The 18,974-nt window shown below is 35.3% G+C and overlaps 1 protein-coding gene across 1 annotated transcript; it reads right to left on the reverse strand.

Moving 5' to 3' along the window:
- Positions 1-1,104: 1,104 nt before the first annotated feature.
- WSIP2 (WUS-interacting protein 2) lies at positions 1,105-17,320 on the reverse strand. Its single transcript, XM_059603162.2, has 26 exons — positions 17,227-17,320; positions 16,924-17,070; positions 16,398-16,577; positions 16,126-16,239; positions 15,165-15,323; positions 14,875-15,052; positions 14,649-14,772; positions 12,754-12,866; positions 12,324-12,492; positions 12,093-12,202; positions 11,867-11,936; positions 11,539-11,612; positions 11,337-11,432; positions 11,167-11,262; positions 10,468-10,595; positions 10,129-10,363; positions 9,868-10,032; positions 9,694-9,792; positions 9,364-9,507; positions 4,672-4,782; positions 4,406-4,585; positions 4,171-4,299; positions 3,967-4,062; positions 2,223-2,411; positions 1,740-1,906; positions 1,105-1,641 (listed from the first exon to the last, which is right to left on the reverse strand). Exons 2-26 carry the CDS (start codon positions 17,001-17,003, stop codon positions 1,446-1,448), a joined length of 3,402 nt encoding a protein of 1,133 aa, XP_059459145.2. The 5' UTR covers positions 17,004-17,070; positions 17,227-17,320; the 3' UTR covers positions 1,105-1,445.
- Between the last annotated feature and the right edge of the window lie 1,654 nt (positions 17,321-18,974).

Raw genomic sequence — 18,974 nt, forward strand, 5'->3', positions numbered from 1 at the left:
AAAAATAAATTATATATATAAGTATACTAAAACACTCAATTACTCAATTCTAACTTACAATTAACTAAAATACCCAATTACTCAATTCTAACTTACAATTAACTAAAACACCCAATATCCTAATCCCATAACAAACGACGTCACATGCATGGTGAACCAAGTTCTCCTAGCACTTTCTCTGGCAAGAAAGCAACGATTATAATGTTATTTTGGGATTGCATCGTTCAACTCCTAAATGCATGTGACATCATTGCGAGCCAACCTAACCTTCTTGGTTTGAGAAGAGATCGTAGGGTACATAATTGCGCCATCCACACAGGAATGTTCGAGGGCTAGAAGAAGCCATATCTTGTGCATGGCCACGGGCAGAGATCTATTGCCAAAGTCACCAAACAAGCTCTTGACGTCATTCAAGAGCTGGTTTTTCGACTGGAATGCGTAAGTTAGGTTCTGCTAACTCTCCGACCACCTCAGCGTGCTAGGAAAGGTGTAGTGATAGATTACATCCTTCCATTTCGTTCCCTCCGGAAGGAAAGCAATGGTTAAGATCAGCATTGGCCGACAGATTGCATCCATCCATTTCGTCAATGATTTTGGAGTATTTTTGTAAAATGTTATTTTTAATAGAGGAATAGCTATTCTTCATTTTAAGGAATAGTTATTCCTGTGAAGATTCTTGGGATTTAAAAACTTACCAAACTCTGGAATAATTATTCCATTCCGTAGTTGTAACCCCTTAACCAATTGTACTCTTAATATTGAATTAACAATCTCCTAAGGGCACAAGTTATTCCATAGGCACCACAAGTTGGAGGCAAAAACATATTTGGTTCTCACCTCCTCAAAAGAGCTTTCTGCAAAAGGCAAAGAAGCTTGCACTAGAACCTTTGAGGAAAGGAAATTGAAAGATTTTTCCTTAATGAATGACTGATTCCTCAATGCTTAAACTCAATCTAACTCCTCAACAAATCATGCCTTGGATCATTCTACAACATTTGGAACACATGACTGATGACTGATTCCTCAATTTGGAGAGTGGCCCTGAAAGTAGAAAATATATACATGGAGCATGCACATTTTAAAGCAAATAGGAAGACATGACGCTTGATCAATTATACATGAGATGTAGAATCAGATAAAATTTTGGAGGACAATATTACATTCGAGAGGCAAATATCTCTCCTTCAATCCTTATAACTACTTCCAATGTCTCTTCTATTATATCAACACTACTGAACCTTTTCTTTCTTTAATATGTATAGAAGACTTCCTGTCCAAACCCACAGGCTCCCAAAAGGTCTACTGTCTAAGCATCCAGCCACTAGGCATGGCGTGTATCCTACAAACTAAGAAACCTAAAAATTAGCAGTTCCTCCTGGGATTAAAAGGGGTCCATACACTGGGGTATGCACGCAGCCATTAGTAAAGGCCCAGAATAATCATCTTCACCTTGCCTGTTGATCCGAACCTGCAGCAGAGTTGATGCTCGGCCCAGCACCATTTTCAAGTGGAGGTGCGGCACCCCAGTTTCGCTCTGATTCTGGCGGCTCCATAACATGCACTCCACCATCAGTAAGTCCAAGTGCAAATTGATTAGGTTCAGATGGATGAGCCGTAATGACAACCGGAAATACCCTTGTGCTGTCCAAAAGTAGCATCAGTAAGAAGGCAAACGTGGAGAATGTAAATATATATGGGTACCAGTACCCATAATGGTTATAACTAACAAGAAGACATACCTGGGATTAGAAGGTAAATATGAAGAGGCAGTAATCCGACACCTAAGTCGAAGTGTTGTGGCAGTAAGAACACACACACTTCCATCTTCCATGCTTGCATAAATTGACTGGCTATCACATGAAAATGTAGCATCCGTGACTGAACCACTTGCTTCCCGGGGAAACCACTGTCATCAATAAAACTTCTCGATGAACAAATTTATACCTAGCTATTTTCAGCACAACAATTTACTAACACTGCAAAAAATAACCTGATTTCCCTCCACAAAAGCAGGCACTTTTGAGCAAGCACAAATCTATTCTCACGCATTTGAGACTAAGATTGCATGGATTTTCATTGCAAACACAACAATATTCATAAAGATAGCAACTCAACAATCAAATAACTCTATTATGAGCACATTAAAAAATATCTTCACATTTATAAGTTTTGGTAAACGCAAATAAGACAAGAATGTACAAGGAAAATTATTTCTCACAGACCTGCTTAAGGCACTCCAACTTTGGTGCCTCATATATGGCTATTTGAGTTTCATGGACAACCAACACATGCATCTGATCTTGGTGAAATTGAACACGGGTCTGTGCAAGAGAAGATGATACACGCCCAGAGGGAAGCTGCAAGAACTTACTAGCCTGCTTCTCCCATCCATCCATGCTCCATACACACAACTGGAAATCAGTACCAAAAAAAAGAGAAAAATAAATTAATGTTTCGTACTTCTTCAAGTCATCACTCACCGATAAAATCAATTACATACAACCCAATAAGAACATTTCTCATTTCTTGTATCCACAATGGCCCTAACAGTAATTTAAATACATGGTAATAGCATATCTTAATAGTATCAGGTTTCTTATGCACCTCAAAATGGATCCATAGTTTGATGAAGCACAAACTCCAGCTACAATAATACATACAAGAATCTAAAAAGGAAGCTGCTCCATAAATGCCAAGATTAGTAATAACATAGGTATGATAAAATGCACATCTTTAGATCTAACAGAGAACTTCGATTGAACCAGGCATATTTCCTCTAGATTCAGATGGGCCAACTGAATATACGCATACTACTTAAAGACTCTCTGGGAATTTAAAAGCTTCAATGATTTTGTGAACGTCAACTAGTTCTCAGTTTTGGAAACTTAAGGTTTAATTAAGATATGTAAAACTAAAATAAAATTTTATATTCTTAATTATTCTATATCTTTTCCAAATACTTAAAACAAAACAAAATATTCAAATCAAGAAGTTTGAATTGGTCAAATAAGATGACCAAGCTACTATTGAAAAATAAATACTTATTGTTAAGTAAGATTTTATGAAGCTACAAAGAATAAAAATTTCAATTATTATTACAATTTACATAATACAATATTCCAATCTTAGGAGAGACTAGGAGAGACTAAGGACACAAATAATTACACCAAAAAGAGTATTTTATTTAGATATGATTTATAAAAAACAGACACATTCCATTCATAAAAGACAAAGACAGACACAGGCCATACTTAACTTTTCAAAAATTGACCTCTTCCATTTTACCAGACTTGAATTCCATCACCTTTGGCCCCTTTCTTCTTATGTACATACAAGGGGCAGTTCTCGGAATAAATCTTATGGGGGTCACAAAATAAATATGCAAGAAAAGTTGATCTTTTTACTTTGAGAACACAAATGAGAAATAAACAATCTTATGTGTTGTGTATAAAATATAGTTTGGTCCATAATGTTGTAATATCCATGACAAGTCCACTTTGGAATATCCACGATAAATGAAGCACCAAAACATAATTTACTTCTTGTCATGCACACAGGAAACCACATAAGAAGAAAGAACAACATTATTACATTAAAGATCTTGGGAATTCAAAGCAACAAAGAAGATAACCAAGAGAGCTGCAAAACCTTAAAAATTAGAGCGCTCTAGAGAAAAAGAAAGAAATGGGAAAACTAAGAATAGAATGACAGCAGGAAAAATGAAATTGAATACATATTAGTAACAATATTTTTAGAGAGACAAAGTTTTCCTCCAAACAGGGTTGGAGGAATTCCTCCAACCCAATCTATTAAACCAACACATGTGTATGTGAGAATCACATGCATTTTGGACACGTGACATTTTCCTCTACCCCACTTTAGAGGAAAATTTTGTCCTTTTTAGAGTGTCATTTCACAATCGAAGCTCACACGTACATATTCCTTTCTCATATTTGAATAATATACCTGAGAGTCAGCTCCTGACGATACAAGAACATTTAGAACTTTAGAGAAGGCTATGCCAGTTACTCTCTTCTGATGACCTTTGAGCGTGCTTTTGACCTGTCAAAATTCCACATCCAAAACTTTCAAATGTCATTATTCAAAAATTTCATATGCACATCTTCAAGAAATTTTAACATAAATATAGGTCTCAGTTCAGGCAAATACCCCATCAACCCTGACATTGTAGATTTGAATAGAAGAATCATCCATGCCTATGAAAATAATGTTATTGTCCTGTGGATGGAAGGCAAGAAATGTTGCTGCAGGTGGTGGGGCCATGAATGTTGTCATCGTCTGCACAAATAAAGAAGATAAGAGTGGAAAAAGTTGGCATTTGAGATTATTATAGACATTGCAAAAGACTCCTGGAAAGGTACTAGACTGCCTGAAATAGTATTACCTTGAATGTCATCATATTAAAAAGGGAAATTTTTCCACCAGAGGCTGACATAACGTAAGAATCATTCTTTGAAAGAGCAAAGCATGGAACAGCATCTTCAAGATTTATCTCACTTATATCGTTGGTCATTAATATTCCACTGGAAGGTTGCCACAACTGTGGTGGCACACTTGAACTTGCCTACAGTAAAGCATTTGTAAAATGCTAAGCTTTATATGTTAACAATAAAGTTGGACATGTTGCCTTATAAACAAAGGCATCCATACCTTCCCCGAAGGATTCCGCTCATTTATCTGCCATTTCCATAGTTTGTGTACAGCATTGAATGCCAATGCCAAAATGGCGCCTCCTGAATTTGTATATATCAACCTAATAATCTGAAATAGAGAAAGAACTATTAAAATTAGGATAAAAACCATAGTAACTAAAGCATTTCGTACTTTGGCCTACTTTTGTTTTATCGTAGCATATATTCGCAAAAGCATTGCTTGGGAATTCAGACATTGGATTGTAAACGTGAAAGAATGAACTTTCTATAAATTAAAAACAGATTTAAAAATAAAAAATAAAGTATTAGATTTAAGCAATTACTATGTCCTTAAATATCTGTTTGTCCAGTTCAAGCCAAAATAGGACCCAACATTCTTATAATAAAATAAAAATGAAAGGTCCATGAACCTTAAAAATGGTACAAATTAACCTACTTCATCACCTTTAAATATAGGGATAAATGGAAAATCAGTACCGGTGGTTGACCTAAATTACACATTGCTCCTACGGTATAAAAAATAATTTAGAGGTCTTCGGAGTAAGCCAAAATAACAATTTAGTCCCTACAATTAAATTTCATCAAAACACTTAACGGATTCCTTTAGTATGCCACATTAGCACCAATAAAATGATGACACATGTCAATCGTAATATAAATATATTAAATATATAAAACTAAAACTTAAAAAGTTAATAAAAAAAAAATTGTTAATGTCACTGCTTCAGGTCAAAGGTGACCCAACCACTAGATTTACCCCTCCCAGTGACATGTTTGTCGTTGCCAAAGAGCTGGCACCAATGGAAATTCTGTTTCATACATCTAAATAATTTCAAGAAAATGGATCTGGAAAAAATTACAAGTAGATTAGAAATAGGATACTTTGTCAGCTTGTGTTGATCTTTTTTGTTATTTTTCAGTGGGTGTTATTTGGGGAGGAACTTTGGTACCCAATGTGTTGATCGATCGAACAACTCAGATATGGACAGAATCACAAGAATATACAGAAATTTTGCAATCACATGTGAACCGTTTTTGCATCTCTTATATATCCATATAATCTTCAGAGAGAGAGACGAAGCAGAAAAAAAAAAAATCTCTTGGAGATGGAAGAGTCTGAGGACAGCGATGATTACAGATAGAGAAAACAAAAAATCCTTTCTTTTTTTTTTTTTTTCTTTTTTTTTTTAACAACTTTTTAGTTTATATATTTATATATATTTTTATTAAGAGTGACCAGTGTCATCATTCTATTGGTATTTATGTGGCACACTAACAAAATTCATTAAGTGCTTTAACGGAATTTGACTATAGGGACTAAATTGTTATATTGGCTTACCTCGAGGACTTCTGAATTATTTTTTATATCACAGGGAGTAATTTGTAATTTAGGCCAACTACAGGGACTGATTTACATTTATCCCTTAAATATATGATCATTTCTGTCATATCATGCTAAATTCATAAAAATTGTCCATTCATCTTCCAGAGATCCAACCACATACTGGAAACATAAAATGAAACCATAGCTTTTTATCGGATAACAAGTAAAGTAAAATTCCACTGTCTGTAAAACCTAGGCACAATACAAACACATACACAATAACTATCATCGTATGGCTTACCCATCAAACCCAATTACACCAGATACTAGAGTGCTCAAGACCATGGATGGAGAGAACCAGGTAACACCCAAAACAAAACAATTTTGTCACTAGACCTGCTCCTTCAACAACACCCAAGACTTAAAGACTAATTGTGGATTAATCTGAAATACCAGATGATCCCATCAGGCGGGCAAAAGGTAATCATTACATCTCTATCATTGATTTTACATTAAAAGTGAGACAATTGAAAAGTATAACGTCTTCCATTAATCCAATGCTTCCAATCCAGCTTAGTCTTTATATCCCTCATAACAGAGGAGGACCTTATAAATAAGGAAAGCTATTTTGGATGCATTCAAAACTGTAGAGCAGAGACTAAATCCAAAATAACCAAGTAGCAATGGTGTTTCCAGACATTCTAATAATTAAAAAAGCTTGATACGCTTTGTAGTGCAAAGAAAGGATGATGAGAAAATGAACCCCATTGCAAGGGTATTTGAACACAATATACGGCACTGGTGAACCGCATGGTCAGACAACTTACAAATTAAATTCTCAAAAGTGCTCATATATGTAACAGTCTACAAAAAGATACAGCGAAGATTGCATTGGTTCATGAATGGCAATAGTGCCATGGAACCGCATAATTACCATGAAAATAAATATCACCAAATGCATGGATTCATGGATATATCATATCAAATAACTTGGTCTCTGACTTGACAAGCAAAACATAAGTTCAAGGGCAGCCAAAATCTATATGCCACCATGTGGCAATAGATATATATGCCCTCCACTTTTGTTACCCACATGCTATCAGCTTGTACTACCAACAAGTCTATAACTAATCCAGCCACACTGAACTTTTATTATAACATTAAGCTCATCCACAGCTAATCAGAAGTGATCCTAACAAAATGGACTAGGACTTGAAACAATAGGTAGTACTATAAGCACCAATTTTTTTTTTTTTTCAAAGAGAACGATCAAGACCTCTCACATTCTTAATATAAAGTCATTGGGGATAATAATTGCATCAAATACTTTGGTTGTAAAAAATTTCTGGTCCATAACAGTACAATTGCAATTTGTTGGCCAACCCTTGACTTGGGAAAAAAAAAAAAACTATCAAAAAGAAAAGAACCAACTACCTAGAAAACCAAATGATGTAGGACAACAATAATCAGAAAATTCACACGGTGAAGGAAAGAGGAAAGTAGGGGAAAGAAGCTAGAAGTAGAAAGAGAAAGAAGAAGCTAAAAAGAGAGACGCCAGGGGAAGAGAAAGGGGAAGAAGAGTGAAAGAGGGAAGCTAGGGCAAAGAGAGAGAAAGGAGGATGGAGAAAGGGAGAAGAGAATCAATTTCTCATAAATTTTATCCATCGAAGTCAGCTTCCATTGGAGTACAAAAGACTCTTAAATAGTCTCCAAGAGGAAGCTCAATCGGCTAGGATCACGCCTAATGAAACAGAGGTCATCAGTTCGAATCACCCTCTCCCCTCTTGTGCGGACATGTCAAAAAAAAAAAAACTCTTAAATAAACTAATGGCTAGACCCTAGGGCAACGCTCATTTACTCACTTACCTAACATAATTTAGGGCAACCCCATTTATTGATTAACCTAACATAATCTAGGGCAATCGCTTACTTATTGAATTAACAAAAAAACACCATTGACTCTGAAAATTAAATATTAATAGCTCAATCAACTAATAGGACCCAATGAACTTCTTGTATCGCATGATTCTCTCTTGATTAAAGAAAACTCCACCTCGAGTTTGGAAATGTGAACATGTGAAAAGTATGCTCAGAACATTTTGAGTGCAAGCCCAATCTCTTAATTGTTGCAGCACAAGGTTGGCTCCAATGGGGAAGAATGTTGCGATGGGGTTCTCTGAATGCTTTTGTTTTTTTTTTAGGATTAAATGGCAGGTTAGGACCCAATGAACTTCTTGTATCGCATGATTCTCTCTTGATTAAAGAAAACTCCACCTCGAGTTTGGAAATGTGAACATGTGAAAAGTATGCTCAGAACATTTTGAGTGCAAGCCCAATCTCTTAATTGTTGCAGCACAAGGTTGGCTCCAATGGGGAAGAATGTTGCGATGGGGTTCTCTGAATGCTTTTGTTTTTTTTTTAGGATTAAATGGCAGGTTAGATTTGTGGGTTGGTTTTAGTGGATATTTGGGTGTTGGAGTGGTGTGTTTGATCGGTTGGCTTGGGGGTTTGGTGGTGGTGCCTGGGCCATACGAAGGATTATGTCCATCACGATGGGTTGCTGGGTGGCGGCGGCGCGATAGCATTGGGTGTTTTTGGGGACTTTGAATTTTATTTTTTTATTTTTTTAATTGATGATTTTGTGAACGTTGGCAAACTTGGGTGTTTGGAAGTTGGTGGGTGTTTTAGGGTTTGATTTGGCCGACAATGGAGAAGCTTGGGATGGCGGACAGCAGCCGTGTAGGGATGGTGATGGACATGGCATTGGCTCAGTTGGGGTAGCACGGCGTGGATCGCAGGATTGTTATGGGAAACAATCGGGTTAGTCTCTGATACCAATTTGATGTAGGACAACAATAATCAGAAAAATCACAGAGAGTAAGCTGAAAGTAGGGGAAAGAAGCTACAAGTGGTTGCTGGGTGGCGGTGGCTCGATAGCATGGGGTGTTTGGGAATTTTGGATTTTCCTTTATTATGATTTTTTCAATGGTGGCAGACTTGGGTGTTTGGAAGTTGGTGGGTGACTCAATTTCTCATACATTTTATTCCATCTAAGTCTGCTTCCATTGGAATACAAAAGACACTAAAGAGACTAACGACTAAACCCTAAGGCAATGCCCATCTATTGACTTGCCTAACATAATCTAGGGCAACACCCATTTCTTAATTTATCTTACATAATATAGGTCAATGACCTACTTATTAAATAACCAAAATCCATACTATTGACACTTACAATTAAATATTAATAACACAATCAACTAATAGGACCCAATTAACTAAGAAAAAGAGACAAGGATACATGATATTAACTTCAAATGAGCTTAAAAAATATATATATATATATATATTAATAATAATAATTACCCTTACTGGCAGCAGGCTGTCAGGAAGTCGCAGGGAACGAAGTTGAGATGATTCATTGATTTCAGTCAGCTTCCAACCCTTTAATTTCTCCGATTCATCAGTATGATTTGGTTTTGCATCAGGAAAACTTCGGCTATCTCCATTCTAATAAATTTTAAAGATCAAAATCAATATTTAATGCATGAAATCTTATGTCCCAAAAAAACAAACACAAAATTGTGGGACAATTAATTATTGATTGGACCGAACTTAGGGCTCCTAAATACCAAAACCATTAAATTTTTAACAAAGGAAGATCCCAATTATTGACATGACAGAAATCAAGCTTACCAGTCCAGCCATCATTGTCATCGGAGCACTCCTATCTGCATCAACTATGGTTGTTCCATGAGTTGAACCAGAACCAGCAAACATGCCAACTCTGGGTCCCTGAAAATTGAACAATGCATTTAACAAGCATGTACACAGTTGAAGTTCCTACAGTAGTTGAAGGGAAAGGAGCACCTTTGCAACAGTCGCAGAAGGCACTCTGGATGAATCACCTGCACGACTTTCTATAGAACGAAAAAGCCGTACACCATCCGCATTTGCAAGAATTTTGACACCATTCCCACTTGTTGATACAGCCAGCAATATCCCTTCCTTGTTAAATCGAATGCAAGGAGAAGCCTAAAAGATGTTCAAGGTAAAAATTGTTTAAGTATAAGAAGAGATTCTTCAGTATACAGAGAAGTACGTCAACAAGAGTGCCTCCATGGGAGTTACCGGTAATCCACCCTCTGCATCAGTAGTTGTCAAGATTTTAACATTGTCCATGTCCCAAAATTTAATTTGGAAATCATCACCAGCGGCCAAAAACCGGCTCTTCGTTGTGTCAAACTGCACAACCCCCACAGACTGCTTTCCAAGACCATTATATACCCGCTTAATAGCCCCCTCACTTTCATTCCATTCGACAAGGTGTGATTCTCCTCCTTTATTAGTCCCACATGAGAATAGCCTATAATGCACGTAACAAGAGAAAGATGATATAAAGTTTGAGCAATCACCCAATCATTTTGAAAATATGGAGGAAATAAACTCTTTGATTGGTCTCACTACTACCTTGTCCCGTCAGCACTATAGGACATTGTTGTGCAAGATTGACCTGGAGCATCATAGTCAACTCTTGAACCCATGTTATCATATAACCAAGCCTTAATTCTCCCATCGATAGCCGTTGAAAAGATAAACTGTTGGAAGGAAGAAAACCTTTAATGATGCAAACCAAATCTAGATAGCAGAAAGAAGAAAAAAAAAATGGCAACCATAGCCTTAGGGTGTGAGTTAAGCTTCATATTTCCCATTCTTCATAAACAATTCAGAATAAAAAGCTGCAACCAATAGTCACTTTTTGTACAAACGAATTTCAAAAAAAAAATGAAAGAAAAAGTTATAAATTAAACACATAGATCATTGACAAACATAAGGAAATTTCATATGGAATGAAGAAAGCTGAAATGTTAATTTGGAAAATTAAAGGCAAAGAAGAAATGGGAGAAAGAAAAATGTTTTCCTTCAAATCCTTTTGCTAAACCTTTTTTCAGATCAATGCATAAGGCCCCCCTGGAGCATGGACTTGGTGTGTAATAACTACAGCAAAAACTTTATGCAAAGCTGCTAAGGTTAACCATGAATAATATCCCCCAAGCCTAAAACTCTGGCAAGGCACAATAAATAAGCCTTGGATGTATCTCAAGAAAAAGTTTCAACCAGGGAAGACTGTTAACTATAGCAACAATGCAAATAAAACAAAATGAATACCTGAATGTTTTCCTTTTGATGTGGGCACACAGAGTAAACTGGTGCTTCATGCCCCTCAAAAGTGTACAGCTTATTACCAGTGATAGCATCCCATACCTGCACGGCATTGGACGTTTATAAATGCAGTCCATCATCATCATTTAATTGAAAGAATCCCAAATAAAGCAAACCTTAATGGTCTTGTCCTCTCCGCAAGTTACAATGTATAGTTGTTTGTTTGGATGTGAAAAGGCAAGATCACTAACATTACCAACATGAGCCTCAATCTGAAAAAATTTCATGATAGATATCCAATTATTAACAAAAGCGACTTCTTTTTCTTGATAATCCCCAAAAGCTATGTGTGTGTGTGTGAGAGAGAGAGAGACAAACCTCCAGGTGGTTCCGTAAATCATCACCACCATGATAGGAATATATCTGCACCATATGCTTTGAATATGCAACGCCTGAAATGGAAAGCAGGAAAAAAATCATCAGAGATACAAATTGTTTCTTGAGACATCAGTCCTCTTATGCCCTCTTTTAGAAAAGTAAAACAGCCTTGAGCGCTAAAATGTCCGATTGTTAAAAAGGTAAGTCCCATGCTTGAACTAAAAACTGTGATGTGTGTTAGTCATATCTGTTATATCGAGTTATAAATCACAGATAAGAAAAGCTAAAGAAAATATATGTATACACAAATAAATACCCTTGGACATACCAAAAAGGTCACCATCAGGACTCCAGATCACTCGATTTACACATGCAGTATGTCCATTGGCCAACAACGCCTATCACATAACATAAAGACAGATTAGCTGCATAATTGCTCCTACAGTAGTTTGCTTAAAATTTTATATATATGTATGCATGTTCGTGTGGGTACATATTTACTACTACATACATCTACATATATAAACACAGATATATAGAGAAAGTTGTCAGACCTGCAAAGCCATTGAACATGCTCCAATGTCCCAAACCTTAAAGCTTCGATAAACAAGTCTCTCCCTCCCAGCTACTTCCCAGATTGTTATATCGCCAATATTCGTTCCAACTGAAGTTGACAGAACATAAAATATATAATAGGAAACACATTAATGAAAGCCTTAAACAACTACATTTTGACTTCATAGATTCAAGAAGCAGAAACAAATATATGAACAGCAAGAGCTTACCAAGAAGCAAAATTGGTCGCACTGGATGAAAATCCATGCTCTTGACAGTAGAACCCTGAATCAAGTTCACGACAACAGTCTTTGGCAGGTCATCAGAAGAGTGCAAAGTATGGGCATGACTCTGGCCAGCGTACATCACTGGCAAGATATTGACCGGCATATTATTAACCTGCAAGGGGAGAGAGGCATGTAGTGGAACAGTCATTTAACCATAAATCTACATCAACAACATGAAAGAGACATTATCTGAAATGTGAAGCCACAAGATGTTTCAAATATTGTTATAAGCAATTTTTGGGTCCGCATTGAGAAAAATAAATAAATAAACATCTAAGCCATTCAAGAAATAAGTTGTCAAAGAAATTATTCAGAAAGTGGCTAATAATCAATGTAATTAGAAAAAGCAAAGTCTACAACAAAATTTTCATACCGCATCTGATAATCCAAAAGGTCTTGATCTATTCAGCACATGTTCAGAATCTGCAGTTTGATAATCCATTGCCGGGTTGTTAGTAGGACTCCTAGGGCGCTTTAGCATAGAAGCTACCACAAAAAGTATATGCAAGAAGGATGACAAACTCAGTTGAAAAAGTAAAGTTGGAATGAGAGAACATAGAATAAGAAAACATAGGTGTGTATCATGAGCATTCTAAGGAACATTCCTTCATCCAAAAGAAGATTGATTGGCATGTATCCAACGAGTGCAATCATGGCAGGCACTAGCCAGACCCTCCTCAACCACTTCTCTAAAAGGAAAGCATTACTAAAGAATTAAAATGACCATGTTCTCTGAATAAAAGCAGAGAAAAGAGAATATAATATAGAAAAGCCTATCTTTAAACGCATTGGCATATGTAATAATCAATGGGAAGAAGAGTGGAAAAGAATCCAAATAGAAAATAGAAGATGTAAACCTTAGAAAGACATCAACCTTAGAACAAATTTATATACTAATAGATCAATATGATTAATAAATCCCTTTATTACTTGGATATTATCAATCATGCAGAACTAACTACAGATGTTAAACTGCATTTGAAGCCATTCCTCCGGTGAGATAAAAGATAACAATCTCAATCATATACCTCGTGAAAGGAAATCTACCACAATAAGTCAGTGGGTCCTTTTCTTTAAAAATAGATCAGTTGCAACTAGAAAGCCACATTAGATGTGCTCATAGCTATGGTACGCTTACCCAATCCTCATATCTAATAAACATATCAGACACTTGTCAATACAACATCCATGTCTAATAAGAGCTCTGGAACTTAAAAGAAAGTCCATTTTCATTGATTCATACATTTGTAAGATGTCATCCATTTTTTCATCATTTAACTTTTAGGGAGCTTCAGCAAACAAACAAGAACTCCTATTAAGAATTTCTATACTGAAAAGTATGAGATTAATACATATGCAAATCTGTTGAATACAACAACTTATCTCCATCTTAAAGAGAGTCATCATGTCTGTGTACACTGATCAAAGGTTCACAGATCCTCTAAACATGTGATTTGATCAGAAAATATTTCAGAGACAAAATCGCCATGGCCCTATGGTCTAATGCTCTATCCAAAACCAACCTTGGCAACTAAAACCAACGTACTTTCCATGGTCACCAAATGCTAATAAGATTCCCATCAAAATCACTGGTGCAACTCTGTCAATTTGAAAGTCAGCATAATAAGTATCAGAAAGTCCCAGGAAATCAATGGAGAAGCTGGCTTAAATACCCCTTTCCCTATCTGTTGCACAGTTCTGACAAGATACTGCATTAACGAACTTGAAACTAAGTTTTTTGTCTTAAAATTGCAGATTAATACATTAAAACATTCAAGGAAGTTAAGTATATTATAGAGATTATCAATGTCTACTAATGATCATGGCAACTGTAACTCCATGACTAAGACAACTAAAAAGGCAACAACTTACAAGCAACCCAACTACTGAACTGCCAACAAACCACAAAGAATACAAGAAAAATTTAAGGGCTTAAATTAAGTCCTTCAAACAGTCCATACCAGCCAAAACTATGAAAGGAGCATTTAAACCTATATTACAAAGCGATTTATAGATCACTTGTAACAGGAACTTAAATTACAATTTAAATAGCCATAATATCATAACTGTGAATTTCTCATATACAGGTAAGGCATACTTAAAATTAAAAAAACAAAAAAACAAAAAAAAAACAAAAAACAAAAAACAAAACAAAACAAAACAAAACAAAACAAGAAACACCAGTGAATCCCAGGTGTTTTCCGTTAATGACAACTTGTATTTAAAGAATGTAGTTTAAAGAAATAATCCAAAGAAAGCAAGGAGTACCTGCATTACTAGAAACAGTAAGGCCAATAGGCCCCACAGGAACTGTTTGGTGCGGCACAGAAGAAGGGTTAACCATCCATCCCGCAAGAGATGTTGAAAGAGATGCTTGGGCGGGCTGAAAAGTCTGAAATGAATAAATAAGAAATAAACAGCCAAGTCAAATTTTTGGGAAAAATAGAAGATTGTTGTCCCCGACCGAGATAGAGATGTTATTTTATTGACTTACAGCATGAACACCTAATGGAGGAAAGCCACCAACTTTAGGAATGGAACCCATTAGAGGATGAGTTACAGGGGACTGAGCATGGGCACCACTCGATGTTCCACAAGTGTGGTCTACAAAAAGGGTTTTTATGTCGGGGTTTGGCCTTGGACTCTTGCAAAGCTGATGCTGCCAATTTAAACTGCAATTTAACAAGAATAACATAAGACAATCAGAGTTGACAAGAAAAAATTGACATTGCTTTTGAATAAAATAATAAAACATGAGCATAAATGGATAACTGTTCCAACTACCTCTGATTGATTAATGTCCTCAGCCTTGAGTTCTTTAAGGTAGGAAATTGAAGCTTATCCCGGAAAAGTGGATTTGCCTCAATCAACTTTTTAAGCTCAATAAGCATTATAGCTCTCGCAGACTTAGTATCCCCATACTTGGACAGTTGCTCATTCTCCCTGACGAAGAAAAATGTTTCCGTGAAACTTCATTTAGAACAAATACACACATGATATACTGCTTATGCGAACACAAGCATAGTTCAACACCTATAACTATGAGTTCCTCTCTTTGAATCCAGCATTTATACATTAGAATAAGCTTCCACTTGCATTACATTCAGAGCCCATGCCACCATTTCAAAATTATGGGTATTAGAGAATTCCACCATGGAGGTAAATTAAATACATCTTATTTTGTTTCAGCGCTTCTTTATCAGAGCCCAAGTCCAAAAGTATGATTCAATTCTAGGACACTTTCCGGACACCTATCTGAAAATTTCTTCTACGTTCAGCAGAGATTGCAATGGACATAATGAAAGTGTAAATAGGAAACAATCATAACAATGGCTTGTATACTAAATCTCATAGCAAGCTTAAGCAAATTCGATGTAGCATGAATGCCAATGGAAGATAGTAGCTTTTAAATTAAATGTGAGGACACTGACTTATCAAAAAAATAAATTTAAAGTGAGAACACTGTATGCCATCTCCTACAAAATTTGAGATTAGAAAGAGGGCAAAAAGATACAGGAGTATTAGAGATTTATGAATGAGTGGAGAACTAGAGGCATATGTCTAAAATTGGACCTTATGTTATGTAATGAAATTTATCAATGCTTGGTAGATAGTTAGATGTAAAGTGGTAAATTAACACGTACGGGTCTTGAACCCAATACCTCACCCTCCAACCTAATCTTATGGGGAAAGGAAGATCTGAAAGTACTTATTCTACCATTTCAATAAGAAACATTCAACGCACCTAAAGTTTCCCAAGGTTAGAAGCAGCGTGATTTCCTTGAAGAGTTCTTCATTGAATGCAGAAAACACCTTCAGGTCCTTTACAAGAATCTCAACAGCTTTAGCATGGTCATTCCTGCAAAATGAAAACAACCCTACAAACATTACCCACTTAAAGAATTGAGAAAGCCATTATTCCCTGAAAATTTTAGTGCACACTGATCATTTCAAACATAAATGTATTACTAGCATTTATTCAAATAAAAAATAAATAAAAAAATCGAAAAAAGTCACCTGTCCAGTGCTTCAAGGTATTTCTGCTTCCGAATCTCAAAGAAAATCTTCATTGAATATCTATTATCATCAACCTTAGTAAACCCAGAGAGGTACTTCTCCACCTCATCCCATTCACCATTCGTGACACAATCCTCAAAATGCCTCATATTGAAGAAAAACCCCGACTCTTTCTCCAACCTTCGTTCAAAACCACAACCGTACACACCAATACACAATCAGCATCAATTAAACAATTTAACCTCTGTTTGGTTGCCCAGAAAATTATAATAAAATAAAAAATTTAAAAAAAAAATTAAAGAAAAAAAAAATACTGAATTCTTGAAACATTTGACAACATTCATCACTTCCACCAAAACAACACAGAAAACACTATCCAACATCTTTTTCCATTTTCTTTCTTTTTCATCAACATTTCTTGGCAACCAACCAACCAACCAGAGACAAGTAACAATTCCACCAAAAGAAAAGAAAAAATAAACCCCAAAAGAAAAGAAAAAAAAAAAAAAAAAAAGCATCTCCTTACTTGTGAACTGTCTCCTTGAATTTCTCTTCATCAAGAAACTGAAGTATCAGAAAAACCAGTTCTCTGCTCAGCGAAGTCATTTTTCCTCCAATCCAAACGCATCCAAAACCTCACAAATGAAAGAAACACCAACCGATCCCAACCCCCCTGCAAAACCACTCCAAATTAAGTTCCCAATTCCCAAAATTACAACCCTCAACCCAACCAAACCTCACACAAACACGTACATATACCCACAGCCACAGATACACAACATATATATTATATATATATATATAGAGAGAGAGAGAGAGAGAGAGAGACCTCTTTGTTTCTTCGTGTACTTGACTCAGAGAGAGAGAGGGCAGCGGATCGAGACTTGGAGAGCAGCGTAGACGTGAAGGACAACGACGAAATGACTGGTGGGGTTTATATAATGTCCTTTTCTTCTTTTCTTTCCTTTTTTTTTTTTTTTTTTTTCTCTCTCTCTCACTACGGAAAAGGAATTAATTGAAGTGAAAAGGCCATTATTACTATAACGCCATCGCGCCTGCCGCTTATATAACTGCCTTCAACTTCTAGGGAATTACGAAAAGGAGGATTCTCCGGTGTGCCGCCGTCCTATTATTCACGATAGAGCGACCATTTAATACTTGGCCTAATCCCTCATACAAAATTACACTATAATAGAAGTCTAATTATGAGAGATCAAATTAATTAATTGTTTTTAACAACAACAAAAATTAATTAATTGTTATGTCGTGTAAAATTAGGGTTTGGCTTAAGCCTCTACAGTACAGGATATGTATTTTAGTTTTTTAAATAGTTGAGATTCAATTTTCTTTTTAAAAATTAAATCTAGACAATAAAAAACTACAGCACATACCTAAGTCAAATCCGTAAAAGTAAGGATAATCACAATCTAATTAAGACAATTTTTAAAAATTAAAAATATTAATAAACAACTTTAATACAAAATACTTTTTTTGAGAAAATACTTACAAATTATTTTTTGCTGTCACGTCACAGCCAAAAAGTCAAAAAAAAAAAAAATACTATTTAAAATGTTTTATCAAACAAACCCAAATTTTCGGTTGGGATTTCCGATTTTAAAATGTACGATCTAAAAATACCAATTTTAAAATGTACAATTTGAATGCATGATTTGAAAAACGCAGTTAAATGTTTGATAAAACTGGAGTTTGGCTTTTAAAATTTGCGTTCTTAAAAAAACTCACTTTTTGCCTTCAATTTAAAAATACATATTTTTCTATTTTTTTCAAAATGCACCCTACATCCCACATTTTTTTTATATATAAAATTGTACTTTTAATTTGTGAAATTGCAATGCAAAACACACTTATGTTACGAGGTTCTTGTTGCATTAATTACCTATCTTAAACAATCTCAACAAAGAGTATTCAGATAGAACCCTTCTACACAAGGCCGTATCAAATTGAGTTGATTAAATTCTTTTATATATATATATAATGAAGTATCATTTTATTTGTTGATTTTTTTAGAGGAATATTACCCTTGCAAAATTAAAAAATTTTTTAAAAAAAAAAAAATCTTACAAATTACTTGGCACAACATGATTGAGAAACGAAGTAATTGGTATAAATAATTTGCCCATATTTTTCTTATATTCTCCTACAAATTTAATAAATTAACTATTAGATTTATAGGGTCTACCATTGACTTATGTTGAGTCCACAGAAATCAACAAATCTAATGATTGATTTATAAGATGAAATGAGAAAATATAAAAAAAAAAATTATTTACACCAATTATTTATTTTTCTAAAATACTTTGTAAGCTCAACATCTCTTTTTTTAATGACATGAAACCCTTTTAAGGTATGTATATATACTTCATGTATCCATGGATGTTGTTGGACAAATCCTGCACCCATGCAAAGACTATTACTTTGTTGGCGGGCATGGCTCAATGAATTGTTTGCAACTAAAGCCCAAAAAAAAATCCCACTGAGAAGCATAATAGAACTGCCCTCCATTCAAATTTTTTAATCTCTAGCATATAGAATTATGGTTTTCTTAAGAGAAATATT

The sequence above is a fragment of the Corylus avellana genome, chromosome 6 (assembly GCF_965113065.1).
Source record: "Corylus avellana chromosome 6, dhCorAvel1.hap1.2, whole genome shotgun sequence".
NCBI classification, from domain to species: domain Eukaryota; kingdom Viridiplantae; phylum Streptophyta; class Magnoliopsida; order Fagales; family Betulaceae; genus Corylus; species Corylus avellana.

Excerpts from the sequence above, each read along its gene's own strand:
- WSIP2 (XM_059603162.2), bottom strand. The coding sequence starts at position 17,003 with ATGACTTCGCTGAGCAGAGAACTGGTTTTTCTGATACTTCAGTTTCTT. Across the intron at positions 11,263-11,336 it reads GAGAGGACAAGACCATTAAG|GTATGGGATGCTATCACTGG; the intron begins GTTTGCTTTATT and ends AATGCCGTGCAG. Across the intron at positions 1,642-1,739 it reads TATTTACCTTCTAATCCCAG|CACAAGGGTATTTCCGGTTG; the intron begins GTATGTCTTCTT and ends ACTTTTGGACAG.